At 42.6% G+C, this 23335-nt stretch overlaps 1 protein-coding gene across 1 annotated transcript in view; it reads right to left on the reverse strand.

The window, feature by feature from the left end:
- Window positions 1–23335, reverse strand: part of SCARB2 (scavenger receptor class B member 2) — an 81656-nt gene that overhangs the window by 39811 nt on the left and 18510 nt on the right. The window contains exon 2 of the mRNA XM_027544792.1: window positions 16403–16560. Coding sequence (XP_027400593.1) covers window positions 16403–16560 — 158 coding nt within the window. The remainder of the gene's footprint in view (window positions 1–16402; window positions 16561–23335) is intronic.

Below are 23335 nucleotides of genomic sequence, written 5' to 3' on the forward strand. Positions count from 1 at the left end.
CTTCATCTGTTACTAGCTTCATGCCTTGGTTTCCTCATTTATCAAATGGAAATAATAGCACTGCTTCCTTGTAAGGCAGGCTTCCCTGATGGCTCAGATGGTAAAGAATCCGCCTGCAATGCAGGAGACCTGGATTTGATCCCTGGGTTGGGAAGATCCTCTGGAGAAGGGAATGGCTACCCACTCCAGAATTTTTGCCTGGAGAATTCCATGAACAGAGGAGCGGGGCGGGGGGAGGGAGGGGGCGGGGCACAGTCCATGGCATCTCTAAGAGTTGGACATGACTGAGAGACTAACACTCTCGTTTTCCTTGTAGGGCTGCCATGAGAATTAAATCCACAGAAGCTTGTCATCCAGTCAGAATACTACTGAGCACATACTAAGTGCTTTAGGAAACTTTAGCTTCTAGTACCCAATGGGAAAAGCAAAGGAGAAAAGGAAAGATATAAGCATCTGAATGCAGAGTTCCAAAGAGTAGCAAGGAGAGATAAGAAAGCCTTCCTCAACGATCAATGTAAAGAAATAGAGGAAAACTACAGAATGGGAAAGACTAGAGATCTCTTCAAGAAAATCAGAGATACCAAGGGAACATTTCATGCAAAGATGGGCTCGATAAAGGATAGAAATGGTATGGACCTAACAGAAGCAGAAGATATTAAGAAGAGGGGGCAAGAATACACAGAAGAACTGTACAAAAAAGAGCTTCATGACGCAGATAATCACAATGGTGTGATCACTGACCTAGAGCCAGACATCCTGGAATGTGAAGTCAAGTGGGCCTTAGAAAGCATCACTACAAACAAAGCTAGTGGAGGTGATGGAATTCCAGATGAGCTATTTCAAATCCTGAAAGATGATGCTGTGAAAGTGCTGCACTCAGTAGGCCAGCAAACTTGGAAAATTCAGCAGTGGCCACAGGACTGGAAAAGGTCAGTTTTCATTCCAATCCCAAAGAAAGGCAGTGCCAAAGAATGCTCAAACTACCGCACAATTGCACTCATCTCACACACTAGTAAAGTAATGCTCAAAATTCTCCAAGCCAGGCTTCAGCAATATGTGAACCGTGAACTTCCTGATGTTCAAGCTGGTTTTAGAAAAGGCAGAGGAACCAGAGATCAAATTGCCAACATCTGCTGGATCATGGAAAAAGCAAAAGAGTTCCAGAAAAACATCTATTTCTGCTTTCTTGACTATGCCAAAGCCTTTGACTGTGTGGATCACAAAGTGTGGAAAATTCTGAAAGAGATGGGAATACTAGACCACCTGACCTGCCTCTTGAGAAACCTATATGCAGGTCAGGAAGCAACAGTTAGAACTGGACATGGAACAACAGACTGGTTCCAAATAGGAAAAGGAGCACGTCAAGGCTGTATATTGTCACACTGCTTATTTAACTTCTATGCAGAGTACATCATGAGAAATGCTGGGCTGGAAGAAGCATAAGCTGGAATCAAGATTGCCGGGAGAAATATCAATAACCTCAGATATGCAGATGACACTACCCTTATGGCAGAAAGTGAAGAGGAACTAAAAAGCCTCTTGATGAAAGTGAAAGAGGAGAGTGGAAAAAATTGGCTTAAAGCTCAACACTCAGAAAATGAAGATCATGGCATCTGGTCCCATCACTTCATAGGAAGTAGATGGTGAAACAGTGGAAAGTGGCAGATTTTATTTTTTGGGCTCCAAAATCACTGCAGATGGTGACTGCAGCCATGAAATTAAAAGACACTTACTCCTTGGAAGGAAAGTTATGACCAACCTAGATAGCATATTCAAAAGCAGAGACATTACTTTGCCAACAAAGGGCCGTCTAGTCAAGGCTATGGTTCTTCCAGTGGTCATGTATGGATGTGAGAGTTGGACTGAGAAAAAAGCTGAGGCCCGAAGAATTGATGCTTTTGAACTGTGGTGTTGGAGAAGACTCTTGAGAGTCCCTTGGACTGCAAGGAGATCCAACCAGTCCACCCTAAAGGAGATCAGTCCTGGGTGTTCATTGGAAGGACTGATGCTAAAGCTGAAACTCCAGTACTTTGGCCACCTCATGTGAAGAGCTGACTCATTGGAAAAGACCCTGATGCTGGGAGGGATTGGGGGCAGGAGGAGAAGGGGACGACAGAGGATGAGATGGCTGGATGGCATCACCAACTAGATGGACATGAGTTTGAGTGAACTCCAGGAGTTTGTGATGGACAGAGAGGCCTGGCGTGCTGCGATTCACGGGGTCCCAAAGAGTCGGTCACGACTGAGCGACTGAACTGAACCCAATGGGAGGGGGGCTTGTGTTAAGTTCTCCAGATGCAGAGATTTTAAGACCTGGGTCCTGTCCTCAGAGAATCCAAGGCAGAGCACAGCAGGCTGCTGTTTACAGGGCTACCTCACAGGTAGAAAGAGCTCTGAAGCTGACCCCAAGGTGTCAGGTCAGAGGAGGGGCAGCGACTGGAAAGGGCGCCCCGAGGCAACGCGGGGCTTGAGCGCACTTAGTTCTGGAAGGAGTCAGCTCCCCCAAGGTGGGAGGGTGAAGGGGCTTCCGAACAGAAGCAGAGTGAGAACAAGGTAGGCGGAACCACAAAACCGCACAGGATGTTTCTTAAGTGAAGGGTGAGAAAACTGCAGAGGGGCGGAAGGTTACACACTGCGGAGGGAAGGCAGTTCAAAAAGAGCAGCCCGCAGCTTGGGGCGTGGCTGGGAAGGGAGGTGCAGCCAGGGTCGATGGGAGGGCCCGGGAGACAGGGCGGAGCGGAGAGGCGGGCCAAAGACCTGGTCTGAGCCGCGAGGTCCGGAACCTTCTGTCCCCACTGCCTTGGTCAGCTGGGTTAAAGACTGAAAACCAGAGCCCAGAGCAGGACAAAGAGAAAAAGCACTGGATCCAGGGAGGGAGTAGCCCATGTTTGTTAGAGATGTACAAGAAACAGCTTTTCTCTTGAAAATGGAAATAGTTCCTCCATCCTCCAATTGCTACCCTGACTCCGCTGGCTCACCAGGACTGCACGTGCATTTAAAGCCCACCTGGTCACTTCCTTTTTGTACAGGATAAAAAGGCAGATATTTTTCTTACTTTTGACTTAAAAAAAAAACTGATTTAGCTGCTACCCTGACTCCGCTGGCTCACCAGGACTGCACGTGCATTTAAAGCCCACCTGGTCACTTCCTTTTTGTACAGGATAAAAAGGCAGATATTTTTCTTACTTTTGACTTAAAAAAAAAACTGATTTAGCTAAAGCTATTTCTATTTCTATTTTGAGGGGAAAAAAGGATATCAGAAAAGAGTAAGTCGGGTTTATAAAAAAGAGATAAGCATTCTGTTAAAATAATGGAAACAATAACCATGGCATTTAAGATTTTTCTATCATCTCTTTGGCATTTATATAGTTTGGCTCTAGAGTTGAGGTAAGGACCAAAGGAATCACAGAACAGCATTTGAAACTTTAAATAGAATTTCTACCTTGGCTAAATTGAAAGGAAATAAATCCATAAGAAATTAAATGTGGGGGAGGGGGTGGAAAGAATACAAGAAAATAGACTCAAACCTTTGGAGGAAGTATGACTTTTCAAGCTCAGAAATGATAGAAATGTTCATTAAAGAGATTGGTTACATGTAAATTTTAAAAAGGCAGTTGCCACAATTATAACGAAGGATTAATATCATTATTATATAAAAAGTTTATAAGTGCCATGAACACACCCAGTTTCCCAGATAGGAAAACTGGGAAAGGACAAGAACTAACATAACAGAGTGGAAACACAACTGTTTGGCAAACATTCAATCCACGTGGTGATCAAAGGATGGAACAAGAACTGACCAACATGTCTAAGAAGTGAGTGGGGAAGTAATATATTCCTCCATCTCTTGAATATTATCACAAAAATGTATTTGTATAAACAAGACAAAGACATACATGGGGAAATACCTATCACGTAATATTAAGTGAGTAGAATATACATGTATGTATGTGGACATGCTTCCCGGGTGGTGCAGTGGTAAAGAACCTGCCTGCCAATGCAGATAGATGCAGGCAACTTAGGTTTGATCCCTGGGTTAGGAAGGTTCCCTGGAACAGGAAATGGCAACCCACTCCAGTATTCTTGCCTGGGAAATTCCATGGTCAGAAAAGCCTGATGGGCTACAGTCCATGAGGTCACAAAGAGCAGGACACAACTGAGTGACCGAGCATGCACACACACACGTGAACATAAAGAAGTATATACAGTATAACCATGCAAAAGTGAAACCCATTCATGCAAAACGAGAATATATCCATTAGCACTGGTTATCTTAGAGACAGTGAAACCATGGAGGGTAGCAGTAGTTTTTAAATTTACTGTGCTTTCAAATTTATCTTTGCTGCTTATATATATTATTTTTATAATATAAAATATAGTTTACACTTTTAAAGATAATGCTGTATATGACATTGTACATGTTGATTACTTCATAATTCAGTATAACTTAATGGTCAGTGAATTAAAAAAAAAAAACACTTATGAAATACTTATCCCTCACATCTTTTTCCTTACTATCAAAGCAGTAATACGAACTTATAAAAGAAATTAACAATCCAAACAGCAAAGCTCATAAAGTAAAAAAGAAGATACTTACCGGGATGTTGTAAATTTAGCAACTACATCTTAGAAACATGAAAATGACTTGAGAGGGCCTTTGGACACATTAATTTTTAAAATGCGTGAAATGTCAAAGAGTAGGGAAAATAGAAACAGAAACCTGACAAAATGAAAAACCTCAGAAAGGATGCAAAAGTCACTGAATACACAAATTTAGGCAAATAGGTCACCAAGCAATAGGATCACAAGGCAAATTAACTTTGTGTCAACAGACCTGTCCCAGGACTGCTCAATCCACAGCTTAATAAAAATGTAAAAAACATGTACATTCCTTAAACCAGACTGACCGTTTTTGTCTTTTTTTTATCTACATGTGGAACTTCCACCATATTTTCCCACAAACATTAATATTCTGGACTCATGACTATGTGACAACTTTGGGAAACATAACACCGTAAACTGTGTCCGATCAGTCAAGCCCAGCACTGCCCAGCGTGGTCTCTCCCACCGCACAGACTCCCACCCCCAGACCAGTCCACACTGACCAGTGGGGGACCACAAGGCCTCCCCTTCTCTGCAGACACACAGCTGACTCAGTCAGGAGGGAACCGTGAGACTATCAAATGGCTGGGGGGCAGAGCTTCCAGAATGTTCTGTCTTTCCTGTGTAGGGAAACAATGGCAAATTCACAAGCGACAGAAATCAGATCCACTAAATGATAACAAAAGCCCATTAGAGGGGCTGAAGGCGCAGACTTTGCACTCTTCTGGGGGCGGCGGTTGTGTGTTAGGACTTCCCAGGAGGTGCTAGTTGTAAAGAACCTGCCTGCCAATGCAGGAGACATAAGAGATTTGGGTTCAATCCCTTGGTGGGGAAGATTCCCTGTAGGAGAACCCACAGCAACCCCCTCCAGTATTCTTGCCTGGAGAATCCCACAGGCAGAGGAACCTGGCGGGTGACAGTCCATGGGGTCGCAAAGAGTCGGACTGAAGCCACAGAGCACCGTTGTGTCTTATTCGTTCGTTAGATACTGCTTATCAGTGCCAGACAATGGTCCTTTAAATTGAAGAAACTTCTAAATTGGTAAATTCTTAGGGAGCTCGTATTATAAACGGCTGTTTTCTTGGTGCCCATGAAAAGAGCAAATTAAAAGGCAGATACAAAAAATATAACTTAAGAATTCCCGCATTTTAAAACAAAACTATTTGGAAAGCCTAATTTGTGGTCATGGCTTTCCCTTGATGGGTCTTTAGGGTACTACCAAAAACATTAGGTTAATTAACATTAACCAGGTTAATTAACAAGGGAATAGGAAACGCTGAGGAGAAAGTCAAGAGACTGCTTCCCAACAAGGTGGCAATTTTATAGGGACTCACCCCAACAGAATAGAAATCACCCCAACAGGATAGAAATCCTTAGATGGTCATTTAAAAACGGGATTTTTTAAAAAATGGACATTGATGAGATTAAAACCAAGGCTTTAGGGAATTCCCTGGTGGTCTAACAGGTCTCTAGGCTTTCACTGCCAGTGTCCTGGATTCAATTCTGATCAGGGAACTAAGATCTCATAAACCACATGGCACAGCCAAACAAACAAACAAAAAAAGCAAAGGCTCTGAACCAACACCACCTAAAGTTAAATGGGCCAAAGAGGCCTCTATTGGCCCCCTAACATTAAAGGGGCCCCAAACAAGTCTGATTTATTTACCCCAGTTAAAAATTAAAAAAAAAAAATGTTGGAAGAAAATTACACCAAGATACCTGACTAGCAGTTGCTTGGGTTAACATTTGGGACAGTTAATCAAGTTGGGGCTTCCCAGATGGCGAAGTGGTAAAGAATCTGCCTGCCAACACAGAAGCCGTAGAAGACTCAGGTTCGATCCCGGGATTGGGAAGATTCCCTGGAGGAGGAAATGGCAACCACTCCAGTATTCTTGGCTGGAGAATCCCGTGGACAGAGGAGCCTGGAAGACTACAGTCCATGGGGCCCAAAGACTTGGACATGACTGGGCAAGCATGCACAAACAAGGATTGACAAGAGGGTTCAGTTCAGTTCAGTCGCTCAGTCGTGTCCGACTCTTTGCGACCCCATGAATCACAGCACGCCAGGCCTCCCTGTCCATCACCAACTCCCGGAGTTCACCCAAACTCACATCCATTGAGTCAGTGATGCCATCCAATCATCTCATCCTCTGTCGTCCCCTTCTCCTCCTGCCCCCAATCCCTTCCAGCATCAGGGTCTTTTCCAGTGAGTCAACTCTTCACATGAAGTGGCCAAAGTACTGGAGTTTCAGCTTTAGCATCATTCCTTCCAAAGAACACCCAGGGCTGATCTCCTTCAGAATGGACTGGTTGGATCTCCTTACAGTCCAAGGGACTCTCAAGAGTCTTCTCCAACACCACAGTTCAAAAGCATCAATTCTTCAGCGCTCAGCTTTCTTCACAGTCCAACTCTCACATCCATACATGACCACAGGAAAAACCATAGCCTTGACTAGGCAGATCTTTGTTGGCAAAGTAATGTCCCTGCTTTTGAATATGCTATTTAGGTTGGTCATAACTTTCCTTCCAAGGAGTAAGCGTCTTTTAATTTCATGGCTGCAATCACCATGTGCAGTGATTTTGGAGACCAAAAAATAAAGTCTGACACTGTTTCCCATGAAGTGATGGGACCGGATGCCATGATCTTCGTTTTCTGGATGTTGAGCTTTAAGCCAACTTTTTCACTCTCCTCTTGCACTTTCATCAAGAGGCTTTTTAGTTCCTTTCACTTTCTGCCATAAGGGTGGTGTCATCTGCATATCTGAGGTTATTGATATTTCTCCCGGCAATCTTGATTCCGAAAGCTTGTGCTTCTTCCAGCCCAGTGTTTCTCATGATGTACTCTGCATATAAGTTAAATAAGCAGGGTGACAATATACAGCCTTGATGTGCTCCTTTTCCTATTTGGAACCATCCGTTGTTGCATGTCCAGTTCTAACTGTTGCTTCCTGACCTGCATATATATATGTTTCTCAAGAGGCAGGTCAGGTGGTGTAGTATCCCCATCTCTTTCAGAATTTTCCACAGTTTATTGTGATCCACACAGTCAAACGGGTATCCCTTGGCTAAAGTTAAAGGTATAACAATTGCTAAAAATGAGATAAAAATTTATTTTTTAAAAGTTGGCCTATTTGAATGGGCTTTATATGAGACGGTTACACCTCTTTTGCCTGATTATATTGTGAGATAAACATTATGTCTCACTAGGGAAAGCTTTCCCTGCCTGGCATTATATCACAGAGCATATATATCTGCCCCTAAGGTAAGACTAGTTAAACATATTAAAGGAAACCAATAGAGTTTACCTGAGTCCACACAACATGAAAGAAAACTGGGGCTAATATTCAGGGCTTAGTTAATAAAGGAATAGTGGAGATTTTCCCTTTTTTTCCGCTATGGAAAATTGCTCTGGGTTTGACTTGTGCCTTCAGAAAGAGGACTTTTGTGAAATGCTTTGTGCAAACTTTTGTAGGCAAGATAAAATGAACCCTAGAGTTCTAGAACACAGAACTCCTGATTTCCAGTAGTTGGAAATCTTCCCACTGATTAAACAAAGAAGCAAATTAAAGAAAATGTGGTTGGATGAATGAATCATTTGATACCATTTAGGCAGTAGAACCGGAGAAGGCAATGGCACCCTACTCCAGTACTCTTGCCTGGAAAATCCCACGGATGGAGGAGCCTGGTAGGCCGCAGTCCATGGGGTCACTAAAGAGTCAGACACAACTGAGCGACCTCCCTTTCACTTTTCACTTTCATGCATTGGAGAAGGAAATGGCAACCCACTCCAGTGTTCTTGCCTGGATAATCCCAGGGACGGGCAAGCCTGGTGGGCTGCCGTCTATGGGGTCGCACAGAGTCAGACACGACTGAAGTGACTTAGCAGCAGCAGCAGCAGCAAGCAGTAGAACAGTTCTCTGGGGAATTGAAAACAACTGTCCCTGTAAAAAGTCATCTGAGCAAATAAATGTAACTTATTCCAACTGTTCTTTATAAACTTATATTGTAATACCTGATTTATGACTAAGTTATAAAAAGAAGTTATGAGATCTCTGATTATGTCTGTTACATGTCTGTGTGTACATTATAGATATGTCTCTACCTCCAGACAGTGTCATCAATATTAATTTATAAAGGAGCTCTGGTTAATTGACTTAAAAGTAAGCACTTAGAAATTAAGTATTTCTAACTGTATTAGAAATAAACCAAATGAATTTCAGGTTCATGTGATCTGGGAAATATTCAACATTAATACTTGGTTTAACGTTTAAGTTTGTTGGTTTAAATACTACAGATGGACAGGGAGGGCTGGCGTGCTGCGATTCATGGGGTCGCAAAGAGTCGGACACGACTGAGCAACTGATCTGATCTGATCTGACTTACTTTTATTGCACCTAGTCAAATATGTTCATATTATTTCTCTTATAAAATTTATCAGCAAGAAAAATAGCTTGGAATGATGGCTAATTTGATCTGATGTCTCCTGAAGTTTTCACAGGTAAAATATGATTGTTGAGAATAAACGAATTCAATAGATGCAAATGGGATAAGAGCCTTTAGTGAACTCTTTCAGAATTATTATGTTTTACGGTATATCTACTTAAATAAGTTTCTCCAGATTTTTGGTAACCTAAAACTTTTAGAGTTTTGCTAAGTTAAGTTAAATGATGGAAATGTACTAAATATCTAGATCATTCCCAAATAAAGTAAGATATTAAAACAGTACTTACTAAAATTAGGTTTCCTTTTACAGAGAAATTTAAGATTTTAGAAAGTGAAAGTTGCTCAGTTGTGTCCGACCCTTTGCAACCCCATGGACCGTAGAGTCCATGGAACTCTTTAGGCCAGAATACTGGAGTGGGTAGCTTTTCCCTTCTCCAGGGGATCTTCTCAACCCAGGGATCGAATCCAGGTCTCCCGCATTGTGGGCGGATGCTTTACCAGCTGAGCCACCAGGGAATCCCATAAAGATATTTAGGACCATTAATAAATATGTTTTGTGCCACCCTGAAAACTTTTCCATAAAAAGGGCACATGTTTTTAAAAAGTATAAGTGGTGTTTTATGTTTGTCAATATACAGAATGCTAATGCAAAAGTTCATAATTGCTTACTTCTTAGTTTTCACTAGAAATAAGGTTTTAAAATTTTGTACTGAGGTGTACTTGATTCACAATACTGTGTTAGTTTCAGGTGTATGGCAAAGTGATTTAGATAGATAAAAATATACATGTATACATGTAGATATATGTGGATATAAATATCCTTTTTCAGATTCTTATCCTTTATAGGTTATTACAAGATACTGAATATAATTTCCTATGCTATACAGTAAGTCCTTATTGTTTATCTATTTTAAATACAGTAGTGTGTATCTGTTAATCTCATACTCCTAATTTATTCCTCCCTACCCCCTTCCCCCTTTGGTAATCATAGTTTGTTTTCTATGTCTGTGAGTTTCTGTTTCAAAAATAAGTTAATTTGTATTTTTTTTAGATACTATATTTATGCGGTATCATATAATATTTGACTTTGACTTACTTCAGTTAGTATGATAATCTCTAGGTTCATCCATGTTGCTGCAAATGGTAACAGTTCATTCCTTTTTTATGGATGAGTAGTATTCTACTACACACACACACACACACACACACACACACACACACACACACATTATCTTTATCCATTCATCTGTCAATGGATCTTTAGGTTGCTTCCATGACTTAACTATTTACAATAGTGCTACTATGAACACTGGGGTACATGTATCTTTTTGAATTAGATTTTTCATCTTTTTTTGGATACATGCCCAGGAGTGGGATTGCTGGATCATACAGTAGTTCTATTTTTAGCTTTTTAAGGAACTTCCATATGATTCTCCATAGTTGCTGTACCAATTTACTTTCTCACCAACAGTGAAAGTAGGTACCCTCTTCTTTACACCCTCTCTAGCATTTATTATTTATAGACTTTTTGATGGTAGACACTCTGATCTCATTGTAGTTTTGATGTGCATTTCTCTAATAATTAGCAATGTTGAGCATCTTTTCATGTGCCTGTTGGCCATCTGTATATATTCTTTGGAGAAAGAAATTAAAGTTTTAAAGGTTAAGAATTCTAATTAGAAAGATGGTAATGATAACCCTGTATGCGAGACAGCAAGAGAGACACAGATGTATAGAACAGTCTTTTGGACTCTGTGGGAGAGGGAGAGGGTGGGATGATTTGGGAGAATGGCACTGAAACATGTATAATATCATATAAGAAACGAATTGCCAGTCCAGGTACAATGCAGGATATAGGATGCTCGGAGCTGGTGCACTGGGATGACCTAGAAGGATGGTACGGGGAGGGAGGTGGGAAGGGGGTTCAGGATGGGGAGCACATGTACACCCGCAGCGGATTCATGTTGATGTATGGTAAAACCAATACAATATTGTAAAGTAAAAAATAAATAAATTTTTAAAAATTAAAAAAAAAAGCTATTCTAAGAAGGCAAGTAGAATTAACCCAAAACACTTTAAGAGGGAGCCTATCAAAGGGCAAGAGTAATAGAAGTGGGAAATTATGACAAATGGGAATTCAAAAATTAAAGTAAGAAATGAGATGGTTCATCTCTTTCATGAACTAATGAGGACAAAATACTATAAAAGAATAGAGTGCTTCATATATGGCATTTCAAAAGTGAGGTATACTATTTGTATGGTAGCAATAGAGATGCAGGCATAAAGAACAGACTTGCAGACACTGTGGGGGAAGGAGAGGGTGGGCTGAGTTGAAAAAGTAGCCGTGAAACATATACATTACCATATATAAAATAAATAACCAGTTGGAATTTGTTGTGTGATGCAGGGAGCTCAACCTGGTGCTCTGTGACAACCTGGGGTGGGGGTGGGGAGGTAGGAGGAAAGTTCAAGAGGGAGGGAACATATGTATACCTATGGCTGATTCATGTTGATGTATGGCAGAAACCAACACAACATTGCAAAGCAATTATCCTCCAATTAAATTTAAAAAAAAGAATTCTAATTAATATATGTAATTAAAACTACACAAATTAATAAGGAAAACATCTTTGTATGAAAGGGAAAACAATATAAGGAATGGAAATGCATTTCGTTAAAGGAAAAGAAGGTATTTTGTCCTGGAGAGAGAGAAAGAAAAAGAAAGCATAGGACAAAATCTGAAGACAAGAAAGTTTTAGAAGCATCGTGGGAAAGAAACCCTGAAAAGAGTTTCATACATGGTCAGGACTGGCTAAGATTAAAATAAAATTTAACTGAGTAAACAAATTTCAACATTAAAAGTAAGTTAGTACAAAATCAAAATTTGTTTTTTTCTCTGTGTTAAGAGAACAAAGTTTTCTTGGAATATTGATTTGCTTTTGATAACAGTTTAAAAAAAGTTTCTCTACCTTTTAAGTGATGTGTTGTAACAGTCTGTATTTGCCTTTAAAATCTGTCATTTTGGTTAAGTAAATAAGAGTTTTTCACAGTGACCTATTTGACCAAGTGTTGTAAACCTTTCGATATCTTTGGCAAACTTCCCCAAGTCAATTCTAAATGAAATTCTTTTGACCTCTAGCTAACATTCAAATGCCTTAGAGTGAAGGAGGACACAGACAGAACAGGCTCCCTCTTGAACGCAGGACTCCATCTTGGGCCGGACTGTGGACTTTGAGCTATATGCCCAGTATCTATGGAAACGACATACCAACTGGAAAACCAGGCCCCAGAAGGAAGAGCCCCAGGGCTCATACCTAGACTCCCTTTTGCCTAAAAGAATACCCTAATTATCCGTGTAACTGAATAGAATCAAACATTCTATTATGCTTATTGTGGTATGACCACGGGCCTATTGATAATTGTCCCCTGTTAACTACCTAGGCTTAGGGCATATGAATCACCGGTTAACTTTAATTGTATCTTTCTTTTTCCTTTGTTCAGACTAGTTTCAGGGAATTTGGGGAGGTGGGTTTGGGCACTTACACTTAGGGTATATAAGGTTTTCACAAAAAACTGGTTCAGGTCCTTGGCTAAGAGGAGACTCTGCCTTGGGCCCACTGGTGTAATAAACTGCACTCCACTATCTGCATTGTCCGAGTGAGTTTGTTTCTTGACTACAACAAGAGGAACCCTAAAACATCTTCAAAGGAGGTATGAAACTAATTAGGTCTATCTGATATGTTAAATTACATGGGAAACATTGTCAAATAAGTGGCTATAATGCATGGGTAAATGTCATTAACATAGTCTAGAAAATCAATGGAATTCTTAAAAATCTAGTATGTCCTGTATGTCCTGGTATAATTTTTCAGTTATGATTCTACTTACTTCTTAAAATGTACTGTCGCAGAAATAACCAAGTTTGTCAACTGCACGGTAATCAAATCATGTAATTTAAGTCTTTTGTCATTTATAGACAGCTACTGTTGTACTCTTTGATGCTTTTACAAAAATTAAAATCTTCAAGAAGATTCATAAAAATGAACCATAGGATGCCAGGAAAGTCCCAATGTGGGATTCTTTATTGACACTTTAAACAAGATGTAGCAGCAGGTCTAACAAGCACTATAATATTGAAATATTTATGATCATGGATGATATTTTGAGCAAGAGCTACCATGAGACATAACAGTATCTGTGTTTCCTTAATGGTGAAGCCATGGTACTGTAACACTTCTGGGATTTGCCAGGGAGGCCTGGCGTGCTGCGATTCATGGGGTCGCAAAGAGTCGGACATGACTGAGCGACTGATCTGATCTGATCTGATCTGACACTTATTGGGGCTTCCCTTGTGGCTCAGACAGTAAAGCGTCTGCCTACAACGCGGGAGACCCAGGTTCGATCTCTGGGTTGGGAAGTTCCCCTGGAGAAGGAAATGGCAACCCACTCCAGTATTCTTGCCTGGAAAATCCCATGGACGGAGGAGCCCGGTAGGCTACAGTCCATGGGGTCGCAGAGAGTCAGACACGACTGAGCGACTGAACTGAACTGAAGATGGGAACATTGGGGAGTATGGTGACAGTTGGGCAGTATTTCACTTCTAGGATTTATTTACCCCCATAACCACATCTACAACAGCACATGAAGGCAGCAGACGCCATGGCCCACAACATGACTTCATGAAATATTGGATTTCGTTGGGTTATGACTAGAACCTACATCTTTTTTTCAGACGAGGATAACAATGACAGGAACAGGCCCAGAAGACCCAGAGGGAAGACCGTAGGGGTTTTCCTTTAGTTCTTGGGTGAGTTTATTCTTGCAGGGAATCAGTCATCATCCCCACTCGAAGGAATTCAGTTAAACACAGCAAAAGACAAATACTGTATGATTCCACTTATATGAGGTGTCTACAGTGGTCAAATTCATAGAAACAAAGCAGACTGGTGGTTCCTAGGGGCTGAGGGGAGAGGAGGAAGGGGTGTGATATAATGGCTATAACAGCTTCATATCAGCAAGAGGAAAAAGTTCTGCAGGTCTGTTTTTACAACAATATGAATATATTTAAAACTACTGAATTGCACTTCAAAATGGTAAAGATGGTATATTTTCTATTATTTTTTTTAAATCACCATTAAAAATGGTTAAAACTGCAAAACAAACAGGACACTCAAAAATCTTAATTCTGGCTCAACTTAAGTCCCCTGGCTGTACACCCTCAAATGCAGGCCTGGCTTAACCTAGTCCATGGAGTTTCTTGAGGCATTAAATGTACAAAAATGCTTTTTAAAATGAGGACCCAAGTGTTGTCTTTTTTTTTTCCCCAAATTCTACTATACAATGATAATATAGGCTTTCCCTCCTGGCTCAGCTGGTAAAGAATCTGCCTGCAATGCAGAAGACCTGGGTTGGATCCCTGGGTTGGGAAGATCCCCTGGAGAAGGGAAAGGCTACCCACTCCAGTATTCTGGCCTGGAGAATTCCATGGACTGTATGGTCCATGGAGTTGCAAAAAGTCAGACACGACTGAGCGACTTACACTTCACTTCATGATGATAAAGCTGATCTTTACGATTCTGGGCATTGATTTACACAGACTAAGACAATCCACTAAGACTAATAATAACATGAAACACTTAACTAGCACTAATTCCATGCCAGACACTAGTCTAAATACTTTATAAATACTGACCCATTGACTTGGTCTTCATAACAATCTCATGGTGGAAGTCCTATTTTTATCCCCACTTTATAGATAAGGAAACAGAAGCACAGAGAACTGGTAAGTGGCCGAGGGGAGATTGACAACCGGCCATTCGACTCCAGAGTCAGACCTTTAGCACCTGAGGCAGGGACAGGGAACTTTTATCTCTGAGTTCCAGCACCGAGACAGTCCTGACTCAGAACGATTGAATCAGTCAGCAACCATTTATTAAGCAATCGGTTACGACGGAATCTCGTCCTATTTTTACCACACAGCAGTTCTGAAGAAAGATCTGCTTCCTCTAATATTATTTTTTTTAACTTGGTAAAGAGAAACTTTGTTGAAAAGATGTTTGCAAAGGTTGTGGGGGAGGTTACTGTCTTGGAGGTGTGGGAGATACTGCAACAGTGGGGAAAATACTCTGACCATAAGATCCCCAAGCACCTCCCTCTACTAATCTTTCTAAAAAATGATTAAAGAAATTCTAACTCCCCAATGCTTACAATCAGTGGTCACTGCCAACGACTCTAACCCACTCTGCCACCTGGTTATCTTTTGTGCTCAGGAGAGGAGGAGAAAGAAGTAAATAAGAAGAGATAGAAAAACAAGCTCCTACTATATAACACAGGGAACTATATTCAATATCCCATGATAAACCACAACGGAAAGGAATATAAAAAAAAGAATGTACACATATACATTCAGTATAACTGAACTGCTTTGCCATACAGCAGAAATTAGTCATGATAAATCAACTATCATCTCATCTGTGCTTGCTCAGTCGTGTCTGACTCTTTCACAACCCCATGGACTGTAACCCACCAGGCTCCTCTGTCCGTGGAATTTTCCAGACAAGAATACTAGAGTGGGTTGCCATTTCCTTCTCCAGGGGATCTTCCCTACCCAGGGATTAAACCTGGGTCTCCTGCATTGGCAGGCGGATTCTTTACCACTGAGCCATCAGGGAAGCTATAAACCAACTATATTTCAATTAAAAAAGAAAAAGAAGAGACAGAAAGGCCTGTCTTCAGACTAACAATGAATTCTGGGAGCTGGCGTAAGACTAGGTATGTGGGGAGAGAACAAGGGAAAGACCCTAAAGGTCACTATAGAAAATCACATGCATGTGTTTAGTCCCTTCAGTCGTGTCCAGCTCTTTGTGACCCTATGGACAGTAGCCCGCCAGGCTCCTCTGTCCATGGGATTCTCCTGGCAAGAATATTGGAGTGGGTTGCCACGTCCTCCTCCAGGGGACCTTCCAGACCTGGAGATCGAACTCATGTCCGCCTGCATCTCCTGAATTGCAGGTGGATTCTTTACCCATTGAGCCACCCGGGAAGCCATAGAAAATCAGGGGCCACCTTAAAAGGGTAGGGAGTGGAAGCAGCTATTCATGGCTTAGTAACCACATTCTCCAGCTCAGGAAGAAGCAGCTGCATTTCTAAACACAACAGGCTGGGACTGGCCCATCCACAAAGCCATTCATTCACAGCTATGTGCCCACCACCAGCAGCGCTTCAGACAGATGTAGTCAGAATCTGTGCTTCCCGTGCAGCACACTGAGGAGGCCCGTGGGAAGAGACGGGGGCTCAGGCCACAGGGGGTGCTGCTGCGTTTTCTGGTTGGCAGGGCAGGCAGGTGCTGAGGACTCACCTGTAAGTGTATGGCCCCACTTCTTCCAACCGAGGGGTCTCCCCGTTGAGAATCTCCTCTGGATTGGTGACATTGAAGAAATAGAACTGGGTGTACACAGGCAGAGGGGGCTTCTTCCAGGAATCAAAGGTCTCGGAACCATTCCTTAACACGATATTCTAGAGGAGGACAAAGAGATTTATACAGCATAAGGCTTTGAACACACAGGTGGAGCGAGGGACACCTTCTCATTTGACCTCCCAGCTCACTTATTTTTTTCACAGCCTGCAGTCTCTTGAGAGCAGGGCCACGCCTTGTGGTAGTATGGAGCCCATAACACTTATAAACCATAACAGGTGTTCAATAAATATGTGTGGTAAAGAAAAGCTGCAAGCTAGAGCCACAGCTCATGGATGGAGACATGGCTAAGGCCACAGTTGGAGTACCAACAGGCCTTATTTGCTTTGTTACCAAGAGTCTAGTGGTCAGACAGCTTCCATGGAAGTCAGGCCACTCTGAGAAGCTGCATGCATTCCCAGCTCACCCAGCTCGCCCAGGGAACAGGGCCAGAGGGCCAGAAAGCTGGTCCTCCCATTTGAGGTAGAACCATACCCACCCCTGGGGTTTCCCTGGCAGTGCAGACATTAAAGAATCTGCCTGTAATGCCAGAGACCCAGGTTTGATCCCCTGGGTCAGGAAGATCCTCTGGAGAGGAAAATGACAACCCACTCCAGTATCCTTGCCTGAAAATTTTCATGGACAGAGGAGCCTGGCGGGTTATGGTCCATGCGGTCACAAAGAGTTGGACGACTGAGTGACTGACACACACCCACTCCTACCACTTCCACCACCAGGGGCTTTAAATGCATTTTCTCATCCAGTGCCCAGCAGACCCCTAGCATAGATTCGCCTATCCCTGATTTAAAAATGAGAAAGCTAAGCTACACTAGTGCTTAGGGTATTCTTTGTCTACAATCTTTCCTTTGTTTCCCACCCTTACTATGTATTATGGTCTAATCTGTGTGTGCCCCCCACCAAACAAACTTGTATATTGAAGTCCTAACGCCTAGTAGCTCAGAATGTGACTGTATTTGGAGACAGGGTCTTTTATTTTTAAAAATATTTATTTATTTGGCTGTGTCGGGTCATTGTTGTGTTGCCCAGACCTCTCTCTAGTTGTGGCACCCAGGCTCTGGAGTGTGGGGCTCAGCTGCCCCAGAGCATATGGGATCTTAGTTCCCCAACCAAGGATCGAACCCACATCCCCTGCACTGGAAGCTGGGTTCTTAACCTCTGGACCACCAGAGATTCCCTGGATACAGGGTCTTTAAAGAGAAATTAAAGGTTAAAGAAGTCATTAGGGTGGGCTGTGATCCAATATAAAGGATGTCCTTATAAGAAGAAGAGATTAGGATATGCTAAGTCGCTTCAGTAGTGTACGACTCTGTGCGACCCCATAGATGGCAGCCCACCAGGCTCCCCCGTCCCTGGGATTCTCCAGGCAAGAACACTGGAGTGGGTTGCCATTTCCTTGTCCAATGCATGAAAGTAAAAAGTGAAAGGGAAGTCACTCAGTCATGTCTGACTCTTAGCGACCCCATGGACTGCAGCCTACCAGGCTCCTCCATCCATGGGAATTTCCAGGCAAAGAGTACTGGAGTGGGGTGCCATTGCCTTCTCCGATTAGGATATAAGTACGCACAAAATAAGGATCATGTGAAGACACAGGAAGAAGATAGCCACATACAAGCCAAGGAGAGAGGCAGAAGAAATCAACCTTGCTGACACCTTGATCTTAGACTTCTAGTATCGAAGACTCTGAGACAATATATTTCTGTTGCTTTAGTCACCCAGTCTGTTTTAACTGTTATGACACCCCTCACAAACAAATAGAGCACAGTCCCAAACTAAAACACCTTGGCCCTTCTAGGCAAGGAGTGACCTTGCCACCCTGCAGACTTCAGGTGTGGCCAAGTGACTTGACTTGATTAACTGAATGTGGATGGAATGGGAATGCCCCAGCTTCAAGCTGAGGCCTTAAAGGCATGGCAAGTTTCCACCAGTCACCCTCTGCTACCCTGTCCCAGGCAGTTGGTGACCCTTCAGCCAAGGCCCTAAAATGGTCATGTGTAAACCAGCCATGGTGCCAGGAGTCCAGCCTAAGTCAGCTGACATAGCTCAGCTCAAATTGCAGCCAACCTGGCCATAAGGAGTAGTAGGAAGTACATGTTACTTACTAACATGTATAAGCTGCTGAGTTTGGGGGGTTGTTTGTTATCCAGCATTACAAGAGAAGCCTGATTAATACTGCACCCAAGGTTAATACACATAAACCTAATATCTAGTAGCTAACTTGTTATTAAAGAAAAACTGCATTTTTTTTAAGATTTAGCTAATTAAGTTTAATATCGAGCTAAGACAAGAGATGGTTGAATGGCATCACCAAATCAATGGACATGAGTTTTAGCCAACACTGGAAGATAGTGAAGAACAGGGAAGCCTACCATGCTGCAGTCCACGGGATCTCAAAGAGCTGGACACAGCTTAGTGAGTGAACAACAGAGATAAGGCATAGTTAAAGTTGAGAAGGAAGTACTGTTAAATTGAAGTGAATTAAATAACTACTGCTTTGGAATTGGACTTGATCTGGGTATTGTCCTGGTATTTTTAGGAAAAACTGCTTTTTTAAAGTTAAGATCATTGAGGGGACATATGTATACTTATGGTTGATTTATGTTGATGTTTGGCAGAAACCAACACAATTCTGTACAGCAATTATCCCTCAATTAAAAATAAATTCATTTTTTAAAAAGTTAAGATCATTGAGGTGCTTAAGAAAGAAAAGATCAGAGACTGAGAATACATAAACCAGAATGCAAACAGTGACTAACTCTGTATGTTGGGATCTGAAAGTGAAAGTTGCTCAGTCCTGTCCGACTCTTTGAGACCCCATGGACTACACAGTCCTTGGAATTTTCCAGGCCAGAATACTGGAGTGGGTACCCGTTCCCTTCTCCAGGGTATCTTCCCAACCCAGGGATCGAACCCAGCCCCCACCATTGCAGGTGGATTCTTTACCAGCTGAGCCACAAGGGAAGCCCAAGAGTACTAGAGTGGGTAGCCTACGCCTTCTCCAGCAGATCTTAACCCAGGAATTGAACCAGGGTCCTCCTGCATTGCAGGCAGATTCTTTACCAACTGAACTATCAGGGATCTGATAGCTGTTATTTTGATCTGATAGCTGTTGGGATCTGCTAAGTTGCTTCAGTCATGTCTGACTCTGTGTGACCCCATAGACGGCAGCCCACCAGGCTCCCCTGTCCCTGGGATTCTCCAGGCAAGAACACTGGAGTGGGTTGCCATTTCCTTCTCCAATGCATGAAAGGGAAAAGTGAAAAGGAAGTCGCTCAGTCGTGTCCGACTCTTTATTTTCTCCTTGATGAGATCATGTATTTTCCAAGTTTTTATAATGAGTAAAAAAAAAAAACCCTTAACATTGAGAAAAAAAAAATTGGGGGGTGGTGTGCCACACGGCATGTGGGATCTTACTTCCCCAACCAGGGATTGAACCTGTGCCCACGGCAGTGGACATGTGGAGTCCCAACCACTGGACAGCTAGGGAACTCCCAACGCTGAGAAAAAATTTAAAAAGAAGAGAGGAAAAGGAGATCTACGGATAAAGAGAGTATAAGTCCACTAGTGAAACAATAACTAGATTGCATAAGAAGCAGCTAATGACATCACCTGAAACCCCTCTAGTGGTGAGGATCTGAATCATGATGAACAGAGACACTGGCCTCAAAACAGGATGGAAACCATGCCCTGTGACACAGCACACCACAGGATGCCAAGGTTTTAGTAGTCCAGGCCTCCAATTTAACAGAAGCGGAGCTGTAAGGGAACTTAATGATATGACTCTAGTATTCAGTGGAAAATATCTCAAGACTCTGCAGCGAAAAACAAAGTGGTGCTGAAATAAAATGCATGCAGAAAACCCAAGCTTGTCAGAACAAGCACAGTCGTCTGGAGGGCTGGAAATCAATTCCTATCCATGAGTCGGCCAGGTCACAGGACTGGGGGCTCCTTGTGGTTTGGTGCCAGCTGGAACATCTAATCATCTGATTTTTATCCAAACAGCACATTAGTGAAATATTCTTGGCCTTTACTATCAGTACTGATTTAACAATTTGAGGTCAGATTGGTAAGATGGAAAAATTTAAAGAGAAACCACAAAAACCCTTTCCTTCCAAGCTTGGGATCCAGCTCAGACTCACTTGTTGGGGAAACACCCCCCTTCCCTTCCCCCCACCCCTGCCACACATACATTAATCTCTCCCCACCCCAGCCATAGAGCAGCCTAATTGATCATTTTAGGCAGGTTTTTTTTTTAAGAGCTTTGTGGTGTTTTATCTTATCTTCTAAATGGGAGTCTTAGCTATCTGAGAGGAGCAAGGGAGAGAGTCAGGCCCAGAAAGACAGAGAGAGAGAGGGGATAACAGCTGACAGAGGCTGACCAGATAGAACCCAGAGGCCATGGAAGGACAAGGAAGGGTCTGTGTCTCTTCGTGTCAGAGCCAGGCTCTATACAGTAACTCTATGCAATAGAGATATACCAGAGTTTCTCTGGTATAAAGTGCACACACAGCCCCTAGAAACAGCTCAGTTAACACTGAACAAAACCTACCTAAAACTGATATGTTAACTATGAAAAGTGTAACACGGAAATAATAATTGTCTCCTAGAGGATTTTGAATTGGAGGCCTGGACTACTAAAAACTTGGCATCCTGTGGTGTGTCTCCCATAGATACCTTTCAAGTTATCTGCTTCCATTCAAATAAAAACCTCTTTTTCTTATCCAGAAATTTCCAGAAAAATGCAGGGCAATAATTTCTCCTCCTTTGTGAAGTCCTTGGCAATCCCCCTTAACTAGATGGGTCATCCATTTTTTTTGAATCTCATAACACATTATATAGGAATTTCTTAGGGAAAAAAGTGCTCAGGATGGAAAACATCTTCTAAAAAACTGAGGTTAATCAGAAGCAACATGACGCAGGTGATATTAGCAGCCAAAAACGAGAAGTGCAGCTACTCAATACTGGAACATATTAGGTTACCTGTTGGTGCTGACCTACAGAAAAAGAATAGGGTTTTGTTTTTTTTTTTAATCCTCACCACTCCTCCAGGACAATGCAGGTTTTGGAGAAATATTGGTTCAGTCAACAAAACATAGTAGAAGAAAACTATATTTTCCATCAGCTTTGCTTATAAGATGCTGGGAGAGAAGACCATGATGTGGGGCAACCAGAGAGCAGAAGAGAGGCATGAACAGTCACAGCCAAAGCCACAGTCAAGCTCCTGTGACAGCAGCTCGACAGCTACAAGTCCAAGGAGCCCTTAAAGGGTACCCAGAGGAAGCGCTTGTCCCCTGCCATTTCAGCCACATTCAGAAAAGAAAGAAAGAAAGTGAAGTCACTCAGTCATGTCCAACCCTTTGTGACTCCATGGATTGTAGCCTACCAGGCTTCTCCATCCATAGGATTTTTCAGGCAAGAGTACTAGAGTGGGTTGCCATTTCCTTCTCCAGGGGATCTTCCCGACCCAGGGATCGAACCCTGGTCTCCTGCATTGTAGGCAGACGCTTTTATCATCTGAGCCACCAGGGCAGATATGAGAAGCCACCACATTCAGATACGAGAAAGCAATTCAGACAGATACATTAGAATCAGAAACACACAGATCGAGCACCTATTAGTTTCTGTATCTTATTGGTAATCCAGCACCCTACGTGGCTCAGACGGTAAAGCGTCTACCTGCAATGTGGGAGACCCAGGTTCGATCCCTAGGTTGGGAAGATTCCCTGGAGAAGGAAATGGCAACCCACTCCAGTACTCTTGCCTGGAAAATTCCATGGATGGAGGAGCCTGCTAGGCTACAGTCCATGGGGTCACAAAAAGTCGGACACAACTGAGCAACTTCACTTTCACTTTCTTCAGCACCCTAAAGAGCTAAGGGGCTTCCCAGGTTGCACTAGTGGTAAAGAACCTGCCTGCCAAGGCAGGAGATATAAGATATAAGTTCAATTCCTGGGTCGGGAAGATCCTCTGGAGGAGGGCACGGCAACCCACTCCAATATTCTTGCCTGGAGAATCCCATCAACAGAGGAGCCTGGTGGACTACAGTTCATAGACTCACAAAGAGTCGGACAAGACTGAAGTGACTTAGCACACACACACAAAGAGCTAAACGCAGCCAGTTCCTTTTGTGGGTGGGCAAAAAAAACCTGTGTCCCTCTGTGATCTCTTTTCAGAACAATTATTAAAAGCAATGCTATAACCATGGTTTTCTTGCAAAGTATAGAACTATGCATTCAATGCATCCAAACACAGTATGTGTGTGTGCCAGGCGTTGCAGGTTGGGGATCCCTAGCAACCAGATCCCTGGTTTCTGTGTTCCAGGAGTTTACCTTCTATTTGGGTGATGGTGATATACACATGCAAGATAATTAACAATGTAAAGTAGCAGGTAATAAATGGCCAATGAGCACACCAAACAGTGGTCTCTGTAGTGTTCAGACAATGAATTCTACAAACTGAGACGGAGAAGGGTAGGGCTTAATGTGAGCCAGGAAGAAGGAATAAAAATTTGGCAAGCAGAGAAGTTCATGGGGGGTGGATGCCTTCTGGACAGCTGGGGTTGATTCCACTATCCTGTCTGGCTGGCAGAGTGAGCCCTTCCTCGGTGCTTGATCTATGTCCATCTCTCCTGGAGCCCTCCATTTAATCAGAAAGAGTGGATATGGAGAATGAGACAGTAAAAGATCCAGAGGAGTGATGGTATTAGGTCTGACTGGGCGTGGGTTTTATAGGGAGCAGGGAGAGTCATTCAGAGAGGTACGTTGGGGTCACAGAAGTCTAGATTTTATCTGATGTATAAGGAAGGAGTATGGAAGGTTT

The sequence above is a fragment of the Bos indicus x Bos taurus genome, chromosome 6 (assembly GCF_003369695.1).
Source record: "Bos indicus x Bos taurus breed Angus x Brahman F1 hybrid chromosome 6, Bos_hybrid_MaternalHap_v2.0, whole genome shotgun sequence".
Lineage (NCBI taxonomy): Eukaryota > Metazoa > Chordata > Mammalia > Artiodactyla > Bovidae > Bos > Bos indicus x Bos taurus.